Source organism: Saprolegnia parasitica (assembly GCF_000151545.1).
Source record: "Saprolegnia parasitica CBS 223.65 unplaced genomic scaffold supercont2.199, whole genome shotgun sequence".
NCBI classification, from domain to species: domain Eukaryota; phylum Oomycota; class Saprolegniomycetes; order Saprolegniales; family Saprolegniaceae; genus Saprolegnia; species Saprolegnia parasitica.
In genome coordinates, this window is record NW_012156593.1 from 9,060 (window position 1) to 29,462 (window position 20,403).

The window sequence follows — 20,403 nt, forward strand, 5'->3', positions numbered from 1 at the left end:
TCATGACAGCACGCCACAGTAACTCCGGCAACGTACGTCGAGGACGCCAAAGGCGTTGGTTGCCGACTCGCGCTGGGCGTGCATCCGAAGACTGTGAAAGTCACGACTTGTCGCAATCTTTTCGAGTTGCAACGAGTGCGCCGCTTGGTACGTGGTTGGGTGTTTTGTGTCGCTGAAGCGAGGCGTCGTTCGATACTGCAGATGGCACTGGATTGGGCTTTGCACCAGTGCCTTATGCTGGTGCGCGCGAAACTCCGCAGCCATCGTTGCTGCAATGCGCTCGACCGCGTCTTCCTAATCATCTGGTTTGCGCTTTAGCTGGTAGCTATTGTGGCGCCACCGCTGCCGCATGCTCGGCCGCGAGCGTGGACGTGTAGGCCACCAGCGCCGTCTTTTCCGGGGCACCAAACGACGCCGTGTCCCACGACTGCACGAGGTGAGAGAGGAAGGCGAGCTACCACAGAAGCGTCGCCCTCTCGAGTTGCAGCGTCGGCATACCTTGTCCGAGATCTCGGTCGTGATCGCTGTGGCTGCTTCGTCAGCGCTGGCGTCGCCAAGCGCGCGTGTCAACAGCGCTTGAAAGTGTTCGAATGCTACGCTGACTCGCTCCTTGTCCTAATGCAGCATGCACATGACAACGCGTTGTGGCAGCGCAGTACCCAGAGGGCTTGGATCTTGTGCATGTAGGCGTCCGGAAGCAGCCCGCGGGCGTGAAGGTCCGTTAAGAAAGTCGAGCTACGGCCAAATGGAGCGCGTGACTTTGGTAGGAGACGTACCGCTCGTGCGGTGTCACCAGAGCATTGGGGTCGCTGCATGCAGCGCGCTCAAAGGCGTCGGCAAACGGATCTTCTCGCATCCGAGACTGCGCTGATTGGCCAGCACCGAGACGTCGCGATCTTTGCTGGCTAAGACTTGGCGATTCCGAGGACTTGGTACAGGCGCGACAGCGTGGCCAGGGCAATCCCACGCACCAATTTCTGAATGCTGTCGATAAGGTCCTTCGTTTCCTCATGGGCTCCAAACCGCGACGCTTCAAAAGACTTCACGGCCCGCGCCATCAAGGCCATGCTTCCAGGCGACTGCACATGAGGCACTGCTTCCGCTGTCCATGCCCGGCGAGCGAGTGGAAGCAAAGAAGCATTGACTGTACTACGTGCATCGACCTAAATGTATGCGACGTCCACGTAGAATCAAGATCACGTGATAGACATGCGTTCGTTGTGGCGACAGTAGCGATCGGGTATCCAAGCCCTGGGCTTGTGCTGAGACTCATGGTCATGAGCCTCGATACGTGTCGATCATCGACTCTCCAAGCGTGCTCCGTCGTCTGCCCACTTGGTGCGGTTGATGGCAACGGCAACTGGCGCGTGGCTATGCCACGTCACCACGTCGCCGGATGGTGTATCCGGTCGTCGGTCGCGGAACGTGTGGTCGCATCAGTAGCGAATTTCCCCGGCTTCGAATTCTGAAAAATGGAAGCCGTCCGCCACGCGCTCAAGATCCGCCTGCCCAAGTACCTCAAGTCGCTGCCGATCCCGAGCAACGTCGCCGGCTTCGCCAAGCTCACGACGGAGGAGTGGATGATCCTCGCGCCCTTCCTCGTGACGGTCGCCGTGCTGCTCTACTCGCTCGTCGCCAGCCTCGGCGGCAGCGGCAGCAAGAAGGCGTCGCCGGCGCGCATCAACAAGTCAGTCTCGCTCGAGAAGGACAAGGTCGTCGACACGTGCGACATTGAAGACATGTTCCAGAAGGGCTCGCTCAAGTGCGTGCTCTGCCGCTGCTGGAAGTCCAAGAAGGTAAGCATCCTGCAAGCACGTCGGTAGCATGGTTGTCTCATCTTATCTCGCTCGTGGCTTATTAGTTTCCGTTCTGCGACGGCGCCCACGCCAAGCACAACAAGGAGACGGGCGACAACGTCGGCCCGCTCATCATCCAGAAGAAGGAGGAGTAAGACGGCGCGTCGTCGTCTTTCTGTATATATATATGGGTGACTTTTCGGAGCATGCATTGCTTTACGTGGCGCAGATGCTGCGCGTGACGACGCGGACGATGCCCTTGCCTTCGAGGACACCGTACGCTGGCGCGTACACGAACGACTGCTCGAACACGGCGTCGACGATCGCCCACGTGTCGAGCGTCGCATCGCCCTGCGGGTTGGCGTCGCAGATCTTGTACGACGTCGCGGCAACGATCGCCACGTGCATCTTCTCGCCGGCAAACGAGACCAGCTCGACCGACTCTTTCTCGCGGGCAAAGAGGTTGAGCGCTTTCGCGGGCAAGAACGAGCTATCGAGGTCGTCGCCGAACGAGATGGCCGTCGCCATGGACGGACGATGCGTCTCGACCTTGGTCGGCAGCACAAGCGAGCTAGTACATAGCATGGCGTATCGAGAGCGGAGGGTGAGAGACGGTACATACTGTTGGCGGGGGACGTAGCCAAGGTCGTCGGACGCCAAGCTGGCCGCGAGCTCGGGGCATGCATCGCGCAAAAGCACCTTGATCTCGAGCGGGGCGGCTTCGCGCGCACTGGGACATAGCACGACCTGCATATTCTCCATGATCCACGCGGATGGTTGCTTCCGCGTGTTACCAAGCTCGCATTGTGGTACAGGTAGTCGACCGTCTCGTACGTGTCGCCGCCCGACTGCGTCCTATTGCACGACAGCAATACGCTCCGCACGACGTCGAGCGCGATCGCTTCCGTGAGGTTCTCGCAGACGTCCATGAAGGCGCGCGCCAACGCGCCGAGCACGCTCTCGGTCCCGTCGGCGCCGCTGTAGATGCGGCCGTTGATGCTCACGCGGTCGCGCCCGAGGTCTTTAAACACTTGGTCCATTCCGCTCTCGCCGGGCTGCGGCGTCTGCTGCAGCTGGTCGTGCACCCACTCGACGGGCACGCAGAGCTCGCGGTTCTGGGCACTTGAGAGCGCGTGCAAGTACGCGTCCTTGCGGCGCGCGTCCTGGATCTGGCGCTGGAGCAACATGAACGCGTAGCAGTCGCCGTCGACGGCGCAGACGGGCGACGCATTCACAACCGCCCGAATCGCGTGCACCCAGAGCCGGCGCTCGTGCTCCGACTTGGCCATGAAGACGAGCTTGGATGGGCGCTTCTCGACCGCGCTCCCGGTGGCGATGAGTTCGAACGCGTACTTGTGCTGGAAGCGCTGCGAGAGGTTCTCGCGGCAAATGAAGCGCCGGGGCACGAGGACGACCTCGGTACACGTCGCCGCTGCATGCATGTCGGCGTAGTAGCGCAAGACTCCCCGGGTCAAGACTGCGTACTTTTTCGTGCTTGTCCGGAGCGAGTTGTCTTTGGCCTTCTTGAGGTACCCGGCGAGGATCGTGTCGGGTGGGAGCTTGAGGTGGTGCGCGTCGAGCGACGGTGGCAGCGACTTGCCCTTCTCGTCCAGGAGCTGCAGCGCCGCGGCGAGGAAGAGCGACTGGTAGCTAGAGCTCTCGTGCGGGCTCTGCGCCTTCGGCTTGGCCTTTGGCGACGACGCGGCCGACTGGGACTCGACGAGCGACCCTGTTTTGCGTCAAGACGTAGACGCCAAGAGTGATGCGTACCCATGTCAAGCACGAGAGAGCCCCTGCGACGCTGGAGAGGTGACCGCAGCGGTGTCAAGCTACCACTAACGGAAGTACGCTGCTGGTCGTACTGCTGCATCGCCATCGCGTGGCGCTTCGCTTCGGCTTCCATCGCGCAGTTGAGCCGCTTGAGCTCGGGATGCAACGTACCCTCCACGTCCATGGCATGGACCCTCTGCATGTGGGCTTCCAGCGTTGGCGGCTCCACCTTGGCTGCCATCGCCAGCAAGTCCTCGGCCGTGAGCAGCATCCAGCATGCACCTCGAAGGTCGCGATCTTGCCACGTATTCGATGCTAAAGGTCCTCTATGGCTTGATACAGGTTAAATTCGGCAGATGCCATTTTATTCGGGACGCGGCAAATCTTGACGATGGACGCGCGCGGTAGCAGCATGGGCCCGGTCGAGCGCGAGGTCATGGCGCTCATCATGCTCATCGCCCAGGAAGCCAGCGCAACGAAGCTGGCCTTGCTCGAGGACCAGCTCGAGCGCCTGCCCGCGACGCCCACCGAGTACCTCTGGACGAGCTACGCCGTCGCCGTCGTCCACACCATGCTGCAGGGCCGGTCAGTGTCGCCGCCGACGATCGAGCGCGGACTCGGAGCGCTCTACAAGCTCTTTACACGCTGCAAGCTCGGGCCGCTCGAGACGACCCCGGACCTCTTCGTCGCCATGATCAAGACGTACGTCGGTGGTCGCCCATCAACGTGTAACCTCACATGCAGCATGCTAGGTTGCTCGTCTACTTGCCGCCATTAGAGAACCCGAACGCATCGAGCGTCCTCACCGAAGACGGGCGTATGTGTATCGTGCAATGCATCGGTCTCCTTGCGTCCCGAACTGCGCCGGCATCCTTCTTTACGCTCCCGACCGACGAGCTCATCGAGGTGGCCTTTCTGACGGTACAAACAACTCGGTGTAGAGCCCGTTGACGGGAAACACTGCTAGGTAGCGTACTTGTTGCAGCAAGCCGAGAAGGAAGTCGCGCGCGCATCGCGCGTCCAAGCGCTCGACTCGCTACTCGCACTCCTTCGGTCCATTGACAACGTGGACGTCGTGGCGCTGCTCCTTCCTGGTGTCGTCGCCAAGTTGCTCCAGCTCACCCACCACGCCGACTACAAGTGGGGCTCCAAAGTCCCGGCCAAAGCGCTCGAGTGCTTACGCGAGGTTCTCTTCCTGGGCTTGCGCGACAGTCGGTGGACACACCTCGTGTCGAAACCAGAGTTCACCTTGGCGGCAGCGCTGTCTCCATTCCCCACAACAACAACAACAACGTCGTCGTCGGCGCCTCTGCCCAACACGTCCAAGCCCCAAGTCGACCGGTCCCGCGCCTGGCTCGAGACGACTCAAGTCAACATGCAGATCGCGCTCGACCTCATTTGCCGCTCGCAGCGGCACCACGCCAAGCCGCGCGTGCGCATCGCTCTCGTCGGCCTCTGCAGCGTCGTGGTCCGTGATTGCCGCTGGTCGCTCGCACCAAGCTTCTTCTCGGCGTTTGAGGCGCTTTTGAGTTTGAGTTTGGACCCGATCCTTGATGTGCAAACCTCCGCACGGCAAGCCCTCGAGCAATTCCACGCCGCCATGAGCGACGACGAAGGTCTTTGGCTCCAGCGCCATGCCACGGCACGCGTCGTCTCGCACTTGCGCGATCTCGCGAAAAAGTGCGCGACCGACGTCGAGATGGAGGCCGAGGCGTGCGCGACGCTGCAGCTCGTCCTCGCTTACGACCAGAGCACTTCCATTGCTTTTGATGCAGTGCTGCACGAGGTGCTGCGTGCGATGACGACCGTTCTCCGCATCGACCACGTGGACGCCCACGTGCTCGCCCACGAAAGCCGGTCTCGACCGACGGCGACGGTCACGTTTGCCTACTACCGCAAGCGGTTCGTGCACGTGCGCTCGGACGCCGCGGTTCGCTTGGCGACCCAAGTGCTTCGACGCATCGGCGCCCGCGGCGCGACGCTGATCTGGATCGACCATCTCATGGCGCAGCTCCGCGACGAGGTCTATGCGCCGTCGCGTCCCGATGTGTCTCATAGTTTCTTATGTCTAGTCGGAGCGCTCGACCGAGCTGCTTCTGGTCCTCAACCACTTTGTGCTCGGCGCTGCCCACAGTGGTGTCACGTCGCCGGCCGACAAGCCGTCCCTTTCGGTTCAGAACGTCGGGTACTTGCTCGACCAGCTCCTGCACCTGCCGCAGTGGACGACGCTGCCGATGGCAACCCATTTTGGAGGCCAACCGCTGCGTCTCCCGGGTGCGGCCTTTGATTCGGAGGAAACGACGAGCGTTCTCTTGGAGATTCTCGGCAGCTGCGCCGAAGCGCTCGAATTGGCCTTCCAGCCGCTGCTCATGCACGTGCTGTACCCGATCGCGGAGCACTTGGCGGGCCACAGCAGCGTCGTGCACCAAGCGGCGACGGCGACGCTCCAGCGCCTGGCGTTCCACTGCGCGTACGACGACGTGCCGGCCTTGCTGCACGGCAACATGGATTACGTCATCGACATGCTCTGCGCCCGCCTCCAGCAGCTCGACGCGTACCCGCACACGCCGTTCGTCGTCGAGGGACTCTTGGCGCACGCCGGGTCGACACCGCTGCCGCTCTTGCACGACGCGGTTCAGAGCGTCCTGCGCAGCGTCGACCGCTACGTCTCGAGTGCCCACAGCGCCGGCCTCTTGCGCGTCATGAAGGTCATTGTGACGACGGCGCCGCCCAGCGAAGACACTTTGACCGAGACACCACCTCGTCCCTCCAAACTCGATGCGTTCCTAAAGGAGATGAAAACGCTCTTCGACCCGACCATGGGCGTGCCCGATGACGCGGCCAGCGAAGCGCAGCTCGATGCGATGCTCAATGAGAACGACGACGACGACTCGGCTGTCCTCGAGCGCAAGATGAAGGCTGCGATGCCGGTGGAGCACGAGCCCGAGGCGGACGCGAGCGACGCCATCATGCGCGACCTTGTCAAGGACATTCTTGTGCGGTCCTCGTACTTTATGGCCGCCCCCGACGTGGCCACGAGCTGTTTGGCGAGCTCGGTGCTGGCCCACGCGGTGCTGCTTCTGCCGCTTAACGACCTCCGGCCCGTCGCCGCGCGCGTGTGGCCGGCCGTGCTCAAGCGCATGGAAAGTCCCGCCAAGCCTGTGGTGCTCGCGGCACTGCACTGCCTCTCGGCCCTCGCGGCGCGCTGCGGCGACTTTCTCGCCGACCGGTTTGTGTCAGAGGCGTGGCCGGTCATGCGCCCGCTCTTGCACGTCGTCGATGCGTCGGCGATGTTTCCGGTCGTGACGCGCCACGATTTGACTATGGCCGATGGCGAGATGATGAGCTCGACGCATTCGCTCACGCACCAGATCCACGCGCAGTGCCTCGAGTGCTTGCGCCGCATGTGCTCCGCGTCCTTGGCGTTCGAGTCGATTCTAATGGACGTGGCGCGCGTGACGTGTCCGATGCTGCGCGCATCGGCCAGTGCGTCGCTGCAAGAGGCCGCGCGCCGACTCTTCCTCGCGATGGCGGCACTCAATGGCGACGCGCTCTTCCCGCTGCTCGCCGACTTGGGGAGCTGGGCGTTGCCAGCACCACCGACTGAGGCGTTCCCAGCCTTCACGCCGACGGCCGTCAAGAACGTCAAACATCCCGTCTCGACGTCAGCTTCCACCGCCGCGTACACGGCCAACGCGCGCGAGCTCCTGCGCTGCATGCACGCGTAGCTCATCACTACTGCTTCTGCGCATGGACACGGTCCCGACCGTCCTTGGAGCCAACAAGAAGGGAGAGACGTAATACAGCCATTGCAATACACAAATCGTCCGTGACGCGCATATGACGTGGCACGCTGCCATCGCCTTTCGGTATACAGAGGGGTGTGGCGAGGATTGCATCACGGGCTGCTATTACTGTATATATCGGCCGCGACGGAATAATACTATAGCACTCTAATCCATGTCTTCGCCGGCGCCCGCCATCTTGGGGGCCGCCGCGATCGTGGCCGCGAGCTCGGCCGCCTCGGCGGCTTCTTCCAACTCGGCCATCAACGCGTCGTCCTCGTCGGCGGCGGCTTCGGCGGCCGCGACGATCGCATCGACGTTGACGACACGCTTCGAGTCGCTCTCGACGGTGAGGGCCTTGGACTTGGCACCCTCGGCGTTGCGGAGGTGGGCCTTGACCGTCAGCACCGACTTGCGCGTGACGTTGAAGCTGACTTCGATCTCCGGCGACCCCTTCTCCATGGGCGGGATGCCCGAGATGGTGAGGTTGGCGAGGAGCGTGTTGTCGCGCGCCATGAAGCGCTGGCCCTCGTAGATCTGGAGGTACACCGCCTTCTGGTTGTCGACGTGCGTCGTGAAGACCTCCTGCGTCGTGGCCGGGAGGACCGTGTTGCGCTGGATCATCTCGTAGACCGAGCCGTCGGCAAGGCCGAGCGAGAGCGTGAGCGGGACGGCCTCGACCATGTTGAGCGGATCGGACGGGAGGTTGTCCCATTCGGCCGTCTCCGAGAGCGTCGCAGCCTCGACGGTCGCACCGTACGCGATGACCTCATCGGGCACGATCGTCGACGACGCCTTCTTGCCATCAAAGAAGGCCTCGATGGCGGCCTGGACCTTGGGGATGCGCGTCGAGCCACCGGCGAGGATGACGTGGTCGATCGACTCCTTGTCGAGGTTGGCGTTCTCCAGGAGCGCCTCAATGTCGGTGATCATCTTGCGGACGTGGTCGCCAATCATCTCTTCAAGCGCGAGCGCGAGAGCTTGACAATGAGATCCTGGCCGTCGGCGAGCGAGTCGACTTCGATCGTGACCTGGCTCTGCGTCGAGAGCGACTTCTTGGCCTGCTCGCAAGCAAGCTTGATGCGGTACAAGGCGCGCGTGTTGTTCTTCAAGTCGACCTTCTTCTGGCGCTCGAACGTCTTGACGCAGTGCTCGACGAGGGCGTACGTAAAGTCTTCGCCGCCCAACGCGTCGTCACCGACGTGGCCCACGACGTTGAAGAGGCCCTTGTCGGCGCTCAGGAGCGACATGTCCGACGAGGCACCGCCAATGTCGACGACAACGATGAGCTTCGTGTCGATCGACTTGGTCTCATCAAAGCCGTACGCGATGGCGGCAGCGATCGGCTCGCTGATGTAGCGCATGACGTCAATGCCAGCGGCCTTGGCGGCTTCGTTCATCAGCGTCTTCTGCTCCTCCGAGAACTCCTGGGGCACCGTCAAGACGCAGTTCTTGACCTGGACACCCGTGTAGTCTTCGGCGAGGGCCTTGAGCTTGCCAAGGACGAGCGACGCAAACTCGGTCGCCGAGATCTCGCGCTTCGCCTCCTTGTGCGTGACGGCGGCGACGGCGTGGCCCTTGGCATCGGCCTTGACGTCGAAGCTCCAGCCCTTGATGTAGTCGAGCGACTTGACGTCCGAGTGCTTCTTGCCGAGCACGCGCTTCAGGTGGTAGACCGTGTTGGCCGCGTTGTTGTGGAGCTTGGCGACGGCCGAGTCGCCGACGACCACGTCCTCGGTCTCAAAGGCGACGACGCAGGGCGTGGTGCGGAAGCCTTGGTCGTTGGCGATGATGGAGACCTTGCCGTTGAAGTGGACGCCGACGCACGCATGCGTCGTGCCGAGGTCGATACCGATGCAAGCCATGTTGAGCGAAGATGGGCGGATCAAAAATATTCCTCTTGGCACCAGTGAAACCAAAGGCCAGCATGGCGCCCCCGACATCTTATGCTCGAAACCACTTCCGATTTGTATTCCATACAAAAGGGTAGATGTTAGGAAACCTCTCACAATGCATTTTTCCAAACCGAAGCAGCCAATCGCAGCCACCCGACACCTCGCCAGGCAGCCAATCACAAGCGGCGGTTTTCGATCTTGGCCGTCCAGCCACAGATTCACCACGTTGAAGATTCAGATTAAGTGGTCCCGGACCGGTAAATGTGCTCGATCTTTTGGAGCAAGTCTTTTTGAGTCCCGCGTCGCAGACCACAGACGCCGTTGATGGCCAAGCTCACGAGGTGCGCCTTGCGATAACTCTTCTTGTTGGCAGCGATGAACGCGAGCAATTCGGCTTCTTGCAAGTAGTACGCCTTGATGTAGTTGTTGACATAGGACCGGCCCCATAGCGTCTGGTTTTGGTTGCTACCAGAATCTGAGACGCGGGTCGAAGAGGCAGATTGTCGCACCTCACGTGGTTGATCAGATCGAGCCCGTTCTGGAGTGCGATGAGGTCCATCGACATGAGCGCGCGTCCTTCCATCGAGCACTTTTTCACACTCGCGTAGCCCTCCACGAGTGCTTCCATGATGGCCCGCACCACATACGACCAGATCTCGTCGCGGACGTGGATCGGAACCGCCGATCCTTGCAAAGTTCCTACATAATAAAAAATCCACGTCGAAATGCTCCAGATGCGGCAAAAATCGCATCAATACCCCAGAAAATGCCGCACCGACGGACGAGCGCGACAACGTACTCGTTGTGCTGGTCCGAGAGATCGAGCGTGTCCCACGTGGCCTTCTCGACCATGCTCGGAATCGACGCCGCGGCGATGAGCGCTGGCGCCATGACCGCGTAGACGTACGACCGTCCCTCTCTCACCGCGTCACCCATCGTCGTCATCATGGTGGCCATCATCTCTTGGCGCGCGGCGGGCACGAAAGGCGCCAACGACGCGGCGTGGAGCGATGAAAACACGTGCCATTGGAAGACAAGCGCCTCGATCGCAACGACGCGCTCGACAAATGCAAATCGATTAGCGTCGCTGGACGCTGCAATCGCCGGCGGCAGCTGCGTCACGCGCACGGGTACCGACTGCGCCGTCAAGCCAAGACCAAGCTCGGACTGGATGCGACTCAGCTGCTGGCGAAGCTCTTCGCACTGGAGATCGCTCGGCGTTTGGCGCGTCAAGAGCCGCGCGAGGTAGTTGTCGGGACACGCGGTCGTCAACGTCGCGTAAAACACAAAATCAAAGAGCGACGCGAGCCCGAGAAAGATGTCCCACGCCACATGCGGCAGCTGCTCCATGAGCTTCATATACACGCCGCAAAAGCTACACGCTCATGCATGTCCATAGTACATCCCATCATATCTCGGCGTACCGTAAAAAGCCCGAGAGGCTGGACGACGACATGACGTGCTTGGAGCCAAAGCGAATGAGCTCCTCTGTCTGCGGCGAGCTCACACTCGAGTCCGACTCGCCGCGCAGGTACGGGTCCAGCGCGATCATGCGCTTGATCATCTTGTCTTCTTCGTCGGCGAGCGGGTCCGCCTCCAGGTCGTTGCGCCGGTTCTCGAACGCATAGCGCTGCATGGCGGGCACCACGAGGTACTTCTCGCGGTAGCACAGCGCGAACGGGTTGCCTCTGGCGCGGTAGTGCATGAAAACGCTGTCACTGGAACGTGGCTCCAAAAGGCGCTGGGCCACCTTAAGATCTGGGAGCGAGTACCCCGAGCGCTGCTCCAAGAGGGCCGGAATGCCGCCGCTGTGGTTGTCGATCGCGACCGAGAGCCGTTCCCACTTTTCCGTGTCGAAAAGCATGCGGAGAAGCTCGATGCTGTCTTTTTGCAACAATTTGAGATAGCTCCGGCACTTGTTGCTCAGCGCCGTCGTGAGCCTACGAGTGCGATGAAATCAATGTGACATATGGACGTGTACGTTGTCGACGCGTCGTCGCCGCTAAACTCGTGTCCGGTCATAATCAACCGAAGCGTGGCGTGGGCGAGCGACACGAGGTGCTCCATCTTGAAGTCTACGCTAGCCACGTTGTTCGTCGCTCCGACGTCAGGCGATCGCACCGTTGGTGAGCGGAAAGCGATCGAGAAGGTCGCCGACGCTCTGCTGCATTTGCTCCCACACAATGCGTCGGTACTGCTGATACGCCGCGGCGTGCTGTGCGGCCATCTCGTCGGTTGTCGTATGCGCTTGATTGGTCCCTTCAACTGGCGCGTCAAAGCCGCAGCGGTGCAAGAACGCCGCGTCGACATTCTTGTCGCTGAACGGAGTGCGGTGCCACTGCGTGATGAGGTAATAGCCGTGCAAGAGTCCCACGAGCTTTTCGTAGCACGCAAGCAGGTCTTGCAGCATCTACAGAGCGCATACTTACTCGCATTTCTTAGCAGACGGCCGTACGCTGACCACCGACTGCGTTGGCTTGGTCTTCTTGATCACGGTCGCATCGGTATAGAGACGCTGAATGTGCTGTCGCGAGAGGTCGTCGACGCCCCGCACAAGCACTTGCGGCACGGTCGACGGCCCGGACCGCTCGGCGTCCAGCGCCATCATCGCTCGCAGCAAGTTGCCATACGCAGCCGCATCAAACGACTCGAGGAGCCCCACAAGTGCCTATCGCCCAACGGTGATGCAGCCTTCTCATGTCGGATCGCACCGTCTCAAAATGCTGGCGCAGCTCGACGAGTGCGTGGGCCATGCGCTGCCGCACGGGCCGCAGGATGAAGAACCGGTCCAGCTCGCGTGACTGGTCCAGCTGCCGGCGAATGTCGATGCACGCAGCCACCTACTTGTGTTGTTGATTGGCTCGAATGTTGTGTAATACCGCGCTCGCATAATCCTTTTCTTGTAAATGCGACAACATGTCGTGCTCGAGGCGGACAAAGCCCAGGATCGTCGAGCTGTGGTCGACAATCTGTAGGACGAGGTAAGCGATTGAATACCGTAATCATGTGGCATGCGTACGGTCCGGAGACGGTCGCGGTTGCGACGCAGCTTGACCAGCTCGAGATGGTTGATGACGAGGTCCTGCTTGGCGCTTGCGAGGAGCCGCCGGCCGTTCTTGACTTGGATCAGCGCCAGTGTCAAGTCCAAGTCGACGTCTTGCACTTGGTTCATGCCCTGGATGAACGTCGTGTGGTTCCGCTGGACGTCTTCGGCGAGCTTGGCCGTCACCACGTCCTTGGCAAGATCGAGCACGCCAATCTGCGACTGCAAAAAGTCGCTCACTTCGTCCGCCTGCAGCGGCAACGACTCCTAGAAAGCGTGCAAGTCGTGCGCGTGCTCTAGGCGTCGAGACGTACGAGTACATGCGCGACTGCGTCGAAATGCGGCGTAAAGTACCGCGGATCCAAATCGCAGAGCACCTTGTCCTCGGCAGGTGGCACGTCCATCAATGGCGCCTAGCGCTGAATGAGCTACAAGCAGCTGCTATTAGCATGGTTGTACTGCAGGTGGCGGGCAAGTGGCAGGCGACTCCACGCTGTTGCGCAGCTGCCGGTGGCTTGACGACGACGTGTCGCCGGTTCTCTCTGTCTGTGGGCTATGGCCCGTGGTCGCAGATCTACCGTCATGGAGAGAGTTAGGAACTAGCGCAAATGGCAGCGACGCGATGGAGGACAGGCGTACCTCATGCTCCGCTTCGTGGTCGATGGACTCGGCTGCCAGCCGCGGTCTCGAGCAGTTCGAAAATTCCCAACTTCCTTCGAAAATATCCCGGATTGTGATCATTCAATTTGGAAGGTTGTTGCGCGACGCATCGATTTGCAAAGGTTTTCATTTGGACCAATTATGGCCAATGGCTTTGGCCCTATCGACATGCCTCCCTGTGATTTGCTATATTTCAGCCAATCCATGGCCATCTCGCGCCGAATTCGGAGGACCTGGGATGCCACATATGCCACCTTGTACATGCCGAATACAAGAGGTGGATGCCGCCAACAACCTGGTCGATCCTCTTGTAGGTGGCGTATGCCACCTAGAAAACATCCACGCAAGGTTGGCCAGAAGCAAAGATGCAGCAAGTGGTCGAGGTCACGTCGGAAGAGCAATGGAAGACCCTGTCGGGCGTCGCCAAGACGTACGTCATGTTCTTCTACGCCAAGAACGTGAGCATCCCGTCCAACCAGTCGGCAACGGGCGACTGGCTCAGCACGGCCAGCGTCCTCTTCACGCAGCTCGCCGCGCTCCACCCGCGCCTCGCCTTTGTCAAGATCGACGCCGAGGCCGTGCCGGCGCTCAGCACGCAGTTTGGCCTCGCGGTCGTGCCGACGTTCATTCTTTCGTTTGGCAACAAGGTGCTCGAGCGCATCGAGGGCATGAAGGTCGCGGAGCTCGCGCAGGCCATTGACCGCGCCAGCAAGCGCCAGGCCGAGGCGACGCCGCTGGCCATGGACAAGCCCGTCGTCGTCGACGCTGCGCTCCGCAGTCGCTTGGAAAAGCTCATCTCGTAAAGCGACGTTGCGATCGACATGGCTCATCGGTTGTCGCGTGTAGGGCGTCGCCGGTCATGGTGTTCATGAAGGGCAACCCGAGCGAGCCCAAGTGCGGCTTCTCGCGCAAGCTCATCGAGCTCCTCAAGAGCGAGAACATTGAGTGCGGCACGTTTGACATCCTCCTCGACGAGACCGTACGACGACGCCAAGCACGCACGCACGCGAGGCTCATGCGTTGCAACTAGGTGCGCCAAGGCCTGAAGCTCTTCTCCGACTGGCCGACGTTTCCGCAGGTGTACGTTAACGGGTCGCTCGTCGGCGGCCTCGATATTCTCCTCGAAATGAAGGAGGAGGGCAACCTCGCCGACCAGCTCGGCGTCAAGCCCGTGAGCGAAGGTGCTTCTCTCTATAGCCTCGAGAGAGTGTTCGACTGCAATTCTTGCGTAGAGGAAGCGGAAAAGGCGCTGTTTGCGAGCTTGACGGAGCTCTTGCAGTCGGCGCCCGTGCTACTCTTCATGAAGGGCACGCCGGCCGAGCCCAAGTGCGGCTTCTCGCGCAAGACGATCGAGCTCCTGCGGGCCAACAGCATTCCATTCTCGACCTTTGACATCCTCACGGACGACTCGGTGCGCCATGGCCTCAAGAAGATGTCCAACTGGCCGACGTACCCGCAGTTGTACGTGCGCGGGTCGCTTATCGGTGGCCTCGACATCCTCACCGAGATGGCGGTACCACGCGTCGTCTCTCTCAACGCCACTGATGTCTTATTGCTTAGGAGGAAGGTGACTTGGCCGACCAGCTCGGCGTGGCCAAGAAAGAGCCGCGTTTGTCGACGCCCGACTATGCGGCGCTCATCTCGCGCGCGCCCGTCATGATCTTCATCAAGGGTAATCGATCGACCGATGTATCGTAGGCGCTCACACAGGCGACGGTATGTAGGTTCGCCGAGTGCACCCAAGTGCGGCTTCTCGCGTCAGCTCATCGCGACGCTCAACGAGCACGGCTTCCATTACGATCACTTTGACATTCTCAGCGACGACAAGGTCCGCCAAGGCCTCAAGAAATTCTCCAACTGGCCGACGTACCCGCAAGTGTACATCAAGGGCGAGCTCATCGGCGGCCTCGACATCATCCAGCAGCTCCACGAAGACGGCGAGCTCGATGCGTTGAAACCCTAATTTTTAAAAATCGATTTGGGCTCAACGATGCCTTCGTACACTGTACGACACGCGGCTGCGTCATCAGGAAGCCGCGTGCTGGACGGAAATTCAGTGGGCAGCTGATGTCTGCCTCTTGCCACGTCGCCAGGATGAGCCAGACTGCGGGACACGGATCGCCCCGCTGTAACCTTGGACTGTAGCATCGCGAGCCACGGACAAGAGAGCCGGCGCTGACCATCGAACGTGGGGATGCAGCGCGTGGAGTGTTCGGCCCAAACAGATGGTTTGACCGCTGGACAAAGATCGTCTCTCTTCCCAGCGCCGTCGTGTAACATGGTCCCATCGACTGCGCGGCCAAGGACGGCGAAGAGCCTCCTTGCGTGGGCCTCGAGTTTTCTTACTTCTGCTCGTATGAATGCCGAGCGTGCCAGTTCAGTCCACCTGTTCGACGACTCTGGTAATGGGATCCTGAGATTATTCACACAACATGGCCGCGCTTCGTCCGCACGCCACTGCCGACCAAGATGTTTCGGGCATGTCTACGAGGAAGGCGGCGACACATGGTTTCAATCGGATCACTTTGTCAGCTCACTTTGCCTTTTGCCTTGGATCATTCATTAGCATGCAGCTCGCTTCCCTCCTCCTCGTCGTCGCCGCCACCGCGCTCGTCGCCGCCGACCACAAGCGCACCAAGGGCGCGCCGGACGTCTTTGATATGTTTGACGGCGGCAACCTCGAGGGCGGGATGGTCGGTGGTGTCGAAGGCGGCGTCGCGGCGCGCGTCAACCTTGTCCACGACGACGTGATGCTCCGCAACCATGGCGACGGCCTCGACGCGGTGCCGTACAACACGTCGGCTGTCAACGGCGCGCAGTGGATCTACAACCCGAGCTGGCAGCTCTTCCTCAACAACCGCGACAACAAGCTCACGTGCCTCGATGCGTTCAAGGGCAACAATGGCGAGCTCTACGTGCACACGTACGGCTGCGCCAAGTGGGACTCGTCGGCGTCCGAAGCGTCGGCGAGCAACCAGCTCTGGTCGGCTGACCCGATGGCCAACCTCACGACGATCGAGCACGTCATGCACACGGGCTTCTGCCTCAGCCAGTCGGGCAAGGACAAGGTGCACATGAAGCCGTGCAACGCGTCGGACCCGGCCCAGCTTTTCGAGCTCCGCGACGTGCCCAAGTAGAGACATCTCTCTCCTCGATCGTCTCTTCCCTACCCCTTTTAAAATAATAAAAACTACGAATTCAGTGCTACAACATCAAGGGCCCCTCAACAATGTAGCGACCCTCGATACAAACACTATCTTCCAACGACCCAGCACTCCCTTTCTGTCTACCAGTACCCGAGCCCTAGCTTGGCGGCGACTCGTAGCTTTTCACGGCTGCGCGGTGCACCGTATAAGGAGAGAGCACCAGGAACAGTTATATACTGCTACTAGGGCTGTCGTAAGGACGACCTGTTTAGGTCCATGTACAGGACACTTGCCGTTCGAGCAATAATATCGGTGTCGTCCATCGTCCAATGCGCTGCCACCGTGTCAGCATTTCAGCCAATCCAGAGTGCCGTAGTGAATGCGCGTACGTTCATTGGTAGAAAAGACAGGAACCGGTGTATCCGGCAAACCTTCCGGACGTTGCCAGCAACAAAAAGCCTCCTCATGAGTGACGAAGCGCCGCCGGCCGTGGCCCTCGCCGTCTTCTCGCGTACGTCCTGCGCCCTCTCGCTGCCAGCGCCAGACTCATCTGCGTAGCGCTGCCGCTCTCCGAGACAGGCCGGCCAGTGCTATGGCCGTCCGAGGTCGAGGTCTACAGCCAGTCCCATGTGTCGCTCTACGACCAGCACGTCAAGACGCAGTACGTCCATGGCCGGTGCGTGGTTACGACGCACCGCCTCCTATGGCTCTCGGACGACACGGGCACGAACCTCTTTATGCCACTGGCCGCCGTCGATCGGCTCGGCAAGGTACGCCGATACGGTCATTTTGCCATCGCACGACCATATCCCATTAGGAGGCCGGCTTTATCACGCGCTCGTCCAAGATCAAGATCGACTACACGCACGAGAATGCGTCCAAGCTGCTCAAGCTGTCGTTCAAAGCAGGTGGCCGCGACGAGTTCTTTGTACCGCTCGAGACGTCGCTGTGCCGGCGCGCGTGGGCCGACACCAAGTCGGTGAGCGCGCTCGCCGACCGCCGTCTCCAGACGCGGCAGTTTGACCCGATGCAAGCCGGCATTGGCGGTATCATGCAGCGCCGCCAGGAAGAGCAAAAGCAGACGTCGGAGCTCACGACGCAGTCGTTCTCGGACCTCAACGCGCTCATGGACAAGGCCAAGGACATGGTCGAGCCTTGCAAGGCACCTCAGCACGCGCTTATTCTACACTCGGTAGGTCGGGCTCATTGAGCGGTACGTGGCGACAGCCAACAGCAGCGCGGCTGCCGAGACGACGACCGACGAGACGACGCAGATGCAAGCGCTCCTGCTCAACATGGGCATTGCGAGCCCGGTGACACGCGAGAACGCGGGCGATGCGTACCACCAGCAGCTGGCGCGCCAGCTCGCCGAGTTCCTTAAGGAGCCCATGGCGCGCCACGGCGGCATCCTCACGCTCTCCGATATCTACTGCCTCTTCAACCGCGCCCGGGGCACGGAGCTCATCTCGCCCGACGATCTATATCATGCTGCGATGCTGCAGAAGCCGTTGCACTTGGGCTTGCACGTGCGCAAGTTTGATGGCGGCCTCATCGTTCTCCAATCCGGTATTTCATCTTCTTGGTCGATGCCTTGGGACGAGGTTGGATTGTTGTAGACTCGCACAATGAAGAGCAGGTGGCCGTGCGCCTCGAGCACTTGGCGCGGACTGCCAAAGACAGCTGCATCACGTCCAACGACGTGGCCGCGGAGATGCAGATTTCCTTGTCGCTTGCCCACGAATACCTCAAGGTGCGTCGAGAGGTTTGCAGCGCAAGGCGTCCGATGCGTTGCACGTTAGGTTGCCGAGCAGCGTGGCAAGCTCTGTCGAGACGATACCGTCGAGGGTCTCAACTTTTACCCGAACCGATTTCCCGAATTTTTGGTTTAAATGGACATAAACTTCTACTGTGTACAATTATGTCATTACGCAATCAGTTTCTGCCGTGTCGGAACAGCGGCAGCGCTAGGATGTCAGCCTAGCGCTTCGTTCAAGGGACGCAGGACGACCTGACACTGTCGTCCTGGTTATGCTCGGGTTTGCAGAAGCCGCTGCGTTGCGCCAACGTCGCATGGAGTGAATTTATAATATTCGTAGCATCCCAGGGGATCAATTCGTACATTCTGGCTTGATTATCGACTACTAGCTAGACTTGTTGTCCAATAAAACTACGTTTCATTGTATGAGACTGCACCGGTACACCGGGGCAGGTCGAATCTTCAACGATCGGTTGTGGTATAATAAATGACATTTACCAAGATACAACCGATCGTTGAAGATTCGTTACATTTACTAAATGTAATGTATATGAAGGGAAGGTGGTTTTCAAGGGAGGACAATGGGAAAGCCTTAGGGCCTCACTTCTGAATTGTACACTCGGGCTTTCCACCTGTCCGCACGCTATTTGCGCTGCAACGTCTGTGTGCTGTCTTTACCTCGCCAGGAGCAACCTCTACGATTCCCTCCGACCTCTCTTACATTGGTCTCAGCTACTAGGGCACAACGCTCGGAGCATGTCTCGTCAAGTGCGTATTTTTAAAGTCCCTCTAAAGTGCTGTCAAGTGGTGGACATTATACTGGATTTTTTATTAAATAGGTGTGCCGCACGTATCAGGGCTTTTCATCCTCACAGCCGCACCTAATAGAGCCTGTCAGCGAGCGTTGACTACATTATGTATCTGGACAACAGAAGCGCGGAAATGACCATCATGGCAAGGACTCCTTCTAGTACCGGTACCATGAGGCCTCATGGAAAGCAGGTGAGGCCACGAACGGTGTACGAGGCGGAGCTTTTCCGGGAGCGGCAAGCGCAGAGGAAGCAAGAAACCCGAAGGAAGGCAAGACTCGCGAAGCGTGACCAACCCGCAGCAGCGACCTCGTCGACGGAGGTCAACTCGACTCATAACGAAGAACTAGGTGACCCAAATGACTCAGGTGCAAAGCCACATTAAAGACTACCGCAAGCGTCGTCTTCACAAATATCGGTAAACAATGCTTCGCATTCAAAAGTTCCTACCAGGTCACCCTGCACCGAGCCTGTTCAACCACACTAAGCTACGCGATGAAACTTGCATATTCTAGCCATGCAAAGTCGGTGCTCTACAGTCGGAGAGCTCGCAGGCGAGGTACACGGCGGACCTCAACCTAAGCCAAGAGGCAGTCGACGGCGAAGCATTCATACGAGGGTCGCTTCTCACGCAACGCGTGAAGCGAAGGGGCTAAGCAAGGGTGCCATCTTGAACCGCTTTGCCGAGCCGCCATCTCACCCAAGATGGCGGCGCAACCAGCTCGCATGTTATTATAGCAACGTGCAGCCGCCAAGACCAAAGACCAAACTGCCAAACCCATTTGCGATTTGCCCGTCGAGCTGCAACCCCCTACGTTACTTGACGTTCTTGTAGCCTATCTACCAGTCTCTTTTAAGCAGCGGCAGCCTCCCAACACGAGCCCTGCTAGTCTCACTTGCATTGATAGCCTCGGGGACATACTCCCCATTTCGCAAAAGAGGAGTTAAGTCGATATAAGACAGAAAAGCGAGTCAAGAGTTCTCTCACACTTGAGGACAGCCAATTGAGGGCAGCCACAGCGGCGCCCCCAAGTGCCAGCATTCGTCCAATTATCCAATCTTGCGGGTACGCAGGGATGTCGTTTGCGTGCTGCATGAGTGAAAGAAATCGATTACGAAATGCTGGTTTGCTACTCTAGAGAACGAGGAAGACTGCACCAAGGCCCGCAACGACGCTCGTGGTGAGCGACGAAAGAAAGGAGGCGGATGTCGCAGCGGGGGTTGCGGTCGTTGTCGCGGGCGGCGTCGTCACCGCTGGCGCAGAGTAGCGAAAGAAGCTCTTGGCGTCGTCTGCGACCGTCTGCGTCGCCCAGTTGCCTGCCGGTACAGTAAACGCAATGTTGTACTTGGGGTCGATGCGAATCGGGTAAGTAGAGTTTTGGCTGTCGCACAACTTCATCGACGACGACGGGTGCAGGCTCACGTACTCGGCGCGCGTAACACCGATGCGGAGCGAAGCGGCGTCCGACGCATCGTCCAAGTTGCACGCGAACGTCGCAAACTCCATGCAGCCCGACTCGACGCGGAAGACGATTTGGCTCAGCGAGCGAGACCCAAAGCGGTCCGTCGACGTCGCTGTTGGCATGGCGACTTTGGCCAATAGAGACTCGGTCATTGATGTCTTGTCTGCGAACTGGTACTCGGTCGAAGTGTTGAGGATGGTTGTGCCATAAATGCTCTGGGCGCACACACGAGGCGTGCCGCTACCAGCATAGATGAGCCAGCTGACAAAGTTGCGCGTGG

General features: G+C 59.9%; 10 protein-coding genes across 10 annotated transcripts; 5 read left to right on the plus strand and 5 right to left on the minus strand.

Annotated features, from left to right (window-relative positions):
• SPRG_15692 (hypothetical protein) lies at positions 1-856 on the minus strand (the record flags this gene model as incomplete). Its single annotated transcript, XM_012355027.1, has 5 exons — positions 1-294; positions 341-454; positions 499-615; positions 660-735; positions 777-856. The coding sequence occupies 5 exons, from the start codon at positions 854-856 to the stop codon at positions 1-3; spliced, it is 681 nt and encodes a 226-aa protein (XP_012210417.1).
• A 587-nt stretch (positions 857-1,443) lies between these two features.
• On the plus strand, positions 1,444-1,986 carry SPRG_15693 (hypothetical protein). Its single transcript, XM_012355028.1, has 2 exons — positions 1,444-1,796; positions 1,862-1,986. Exons 1-2 carry the CDS (start codon positions 1,473-1,475, stop codon positions 1,949-1,951), a joined length of 414 nt encoding a protein of 137 aa, XP_012210418.1. The 5' UTR covers positions 1,444-1,472; the 3' UTR covers positions 1,952-1,986.
• A 26-nt stretch (positions 1,987-2,012) lies between these two features.
• Positions 2,013-3,570, minus strand: SPRG_21601 (hypothetical protein; the record flags this gene model as incomplete). The annotated part of the gene is made up of 4 exons (XM_012355029.1): positions 2,013-2,367; positions 2,419-2,543; positions 2,591-3,525; positions 3,567-3,570. The coding sequence occupies 4 exons, from the start codon at positions 3,568-3,570 to the stop codon at positions 2,013-2,015; spliced, it is 1,419 nt and encodes a 472-aa protein (XP_012210419.1).
• A 367-nt stretch (positions 3,571-3,937) lies between these two features.
• On the plus strand, positions 3,938-7,294 carry SPRG_15694 (hypothetical protein; the record flags this gene model as incomplete). Its single annotated transcript, XM_012355030.1, has 4 exons — positions 3,938-4,268; positions 4,319-4,487; positions 4,534-5,589; positions 5,639-7,294. The coding sequence occupies exons 1-4, from the start codon at positions 3,958-3,960 to the stop codon at positions 7,292-7,294; spliced, it is 3,192 nt and encodes a 1,063-aa protein (XP_012210420.1). The 5' UTR covers positions 3,938-3,957.
• Positions 7,295-7,519: 225 nt separating this feature from the next.
• Positions 7,520-9,294, minus strand: SPRG_15695 (hypothetical protein; the record flags this gene model as incomplete). The annotated part of the gene is made up of 2 exons (XM_012355031.1): positions 7,520-8,308; positions 8,338-9,294. The coding sequence occupies 2 exons, from the start codon at positions 9,292-9,294 to the stop codon at positions 7,520-7,522; spliced, it is 1,746 nt and encodes a 581-aa protein (XP_012210421.1).
• A 149-nt stretch (positions 9,295-9,443) lies between these two features.
• On the minus strand, positions 9,444-12,693 carry SPRG_15696 (hypothetical protein; the record flags this gene model as incomplete). The annotated part of the gene is made up of 11 exons (XM_012355032.1): positions 9,444-9,711; positions 9,756-9,974; positions 10,022-10,621; positions 10,671-11,186; positions 11,228-11,321; positions 11,368-11,656; positions 11,702-11,914; positions 11,958-12,086; positions 12,126-12,215; positions 12,266-12,556; positions 12,604-12,693. The coding sequence occupies 11 exons, from the start codon at positions 12,691-12,693 to the stop codon at positions 9,486-9,488; spliced, it is 2,757 nt and encodes a 918-aa protein (XP_012210422.1). The 3' UTR covers positions 9,444-9,485.
• A 621-nt stretch (positions 12,694-13,314) lies between these two features.
• Positions 13,315-14,912, plus strand: SPRG_15697 (hypothetical protein; the record flags this gene model as incomplete). The annotated part of the gene is made up of 6 exons (XM_012355033.1): positions 13,315-13,748; positions 13,796-13,928; positions 13,980-14,130; positions 14,182-14,462; positions 14,510-14,621; positions 14,674-14,912. The coding sequence occupies 6 exons, from the start codon at positions 13,315-13,317 to the stop codon at positions 14,910-14,912; spliced, it is 1,350 nt and encodes a 449-aa protein (XP_012210423.1).
• A 586-nt stretch (positions 14,913-15,498) lies between these two features.
• Positions 15,499-16,161, plus strand: SPRG_15698 (hypothetical protein). The gene has a single exon (XM_012355034.1). It carries the CDS (start codon positions 15,517-15,519, stop codon positions 16,084-16,086), a length of 570 nt encoding a protein of 189 aa, XP_012210424.1. The 5' UTR covers positions 15,499-15,516; the 3' UTR covers positions 16,087-16,161.
• Positions 16,162-16,508: 347 nt separating this feature from the next.
• SPRG_15699 (hypothetical protein) lies at positions 16,509-18,006 on the plus strand. The gene is made up of 6 exons (XM_012355035.1): positions 16,509-16,606; positions 16,654-16,865; positions 16,913-17,242; positions 17,292-17,661; positions 17,712-17,845; positions 17,895-18,006. The coding sequence occupies exons 1-6, from the start codon at positions 16,561-16,563 to the stop codon at positions 17,982-17,984; spliced, it is 1,182 nt and encodes a 393-aa protein (XP_012210425.1). The 5' UTR covers positions 16,509-16,560; the 3' UTR covers positions 17,985-18,006.
• A 1,746-nt stretch (positions 18,007-19,752) lies between these two features.
• Positions 19,753-20,245, minus strand: SPRG_15700 (hypothetical protein; the record flags this gene model as incomplete). Its single annotated transcript, XM_012355036.1, has 1 exon — positions 19,753-20,245. One exon carries the CDS (start codon positions 20,243-20,245, stop codon positions 19,796-19,798), a length of 450 nt encoding a protein of 149 aa, XP_012210426.1. The 3' UTR covers positions 19,753-19,795.
• Positions 20,246-20,403: the final 158 nt, after the last annotated feature.